The following is a 1,252-nucleotide window of genomic DNA, read 5'->3' as shown; positions in this document are numbered from 1 at the left end:
GGTGCAGGAGGGAAATGTTTAAAATCATAAATCATTTGTCTCATGACGCTTGCTCTTAGAACATCTGAAAATATATAATCCACGATTTGATTTCAGTAAATTGTTTAACTGTGTTTCTTTAACTGTACCCTCTATTTCCTGACAATGTTAAAATACTTCTGTTTCACAGTGGCCTTAAATTTCCAGACCCCTGGTCTGCCTATGGACCTGCAAAATGGAAAATTTTTGGATAACGGTAGTTCTGGATATGTTTTGAAACCACAATTCCTAATAGATAGTAAATCAAACTTTAACCCAAGGAAAGCAATAGAAGACAGTGATCCAGTTACACTTACAATAAGGGTAAGATTAATAACTCATTTTAAAACTTTTTTGGTTGTTATATAAACTAGACAGTGTACATTAATGTTTTGAATGCTATTGACTTGCTTTACTGCCTTTTAAATTTCTATTAATATTTTCATATTATAGGTGGGTGATATTTCAGCATTCTTCCATATCTGAAAAATGTCTTTCTGTTGCATTTTCATATGAATGATTACCTGCCTATCAATAGAAATATTAAGGCTAAAACCTTCTCCTCTCAAAGGTCTATTTATATTATTCCACTGTATTTAGCCACTTAATGTGATAAAGAGGTTGGAGTTCAGCCCACTAATTACCTTGTGGGTGTGCTGCCTCCCCTTAACATTAAAGGATTTTACCAGGAAATTCTAGGAGCTATTTTCTCTTCATCAATGTCCAGAATTAGTCTTTTGTAGTTCAGGATTTTTTTGGCCCCTTATGTCCTAATATTATTTGATTACTTAGAAATAAAGAACATTCATATGCTTTTCTCTAATTTCTGTCCTCCATGTCTTCTGATTTGTGTCAACCTTATCACATTCCCTTTTCTTTTGCATTTTAGGAGAGCTTTTATCATTTGTTCTCTATGTTGATGATTCAAAGCCTATATTTGATTATTTTGTTCTTTACTGATTTTGATGTAGATGTGAAATTTTTTCCTGTGTAATTCGTTTCCCCCCCAACTGTTTACCTCCTATTGCTTCCCTTTTATTTCTGTCTGTATCCTACCCAGCAACCTTCCCCCATACTCCAGTCTTATTATTTCATCTTTTGTTTTATTGCATCCTATGTAATTTCACTGATAGCAAAAGCAGTTGCCTAAAATTTATTGTTTCTATTAGTAAAGACTATTCAAAACTTCTTTCTTATTTTCCTATAATCTAAGTGCTGTTTATTTTCTTTTTTT

General features: G+C 32.5%; 1 protein-coding gene across 1 annotated transcript in view; it reads left to right on the top strand.

Annotated features, from left to right (window-relative positions):
• The window catches only part of PLCZ1 (phospholipase C, zeta 1), a 62,659-nt gene that overhangs the window by 50,612 nt on the left and 10,795 nt on the right, over nt 1–1,252 (top strand). Inside the window, exon 10 of the mRNA XM_008577816.1 lies at nt 170–342. Coding sequence (XP_008576038.1) covers nt 170–342 — 173 coding nt within the window. The remainder of the gene's footprint in view (nt 1–169; nt 343–1,252) is intronic.

Source organism: Galeopterus variegatus, unplaced genomic scaffold (genome assembly GCF_000696425.1).
Source record: "Galeopterus variegatus unplaced genomic scaffold, G_variegatus-3.0.2 Scaffold1582, whole genome shotgun sequence".
In the NCBI taxonomy this organism is placed as follows: domain Eukaryota; kingdom Metazoa; phylum Chordata; class Mammalia; order Dermoptera; family Cynocephalidae; genus Galeopterus; species Galeopterus variegatus.
Note: the sequence above shows the minus strand (reverse complement) of the source record. Positions and strands in the feature narration are given on the sequence as shown.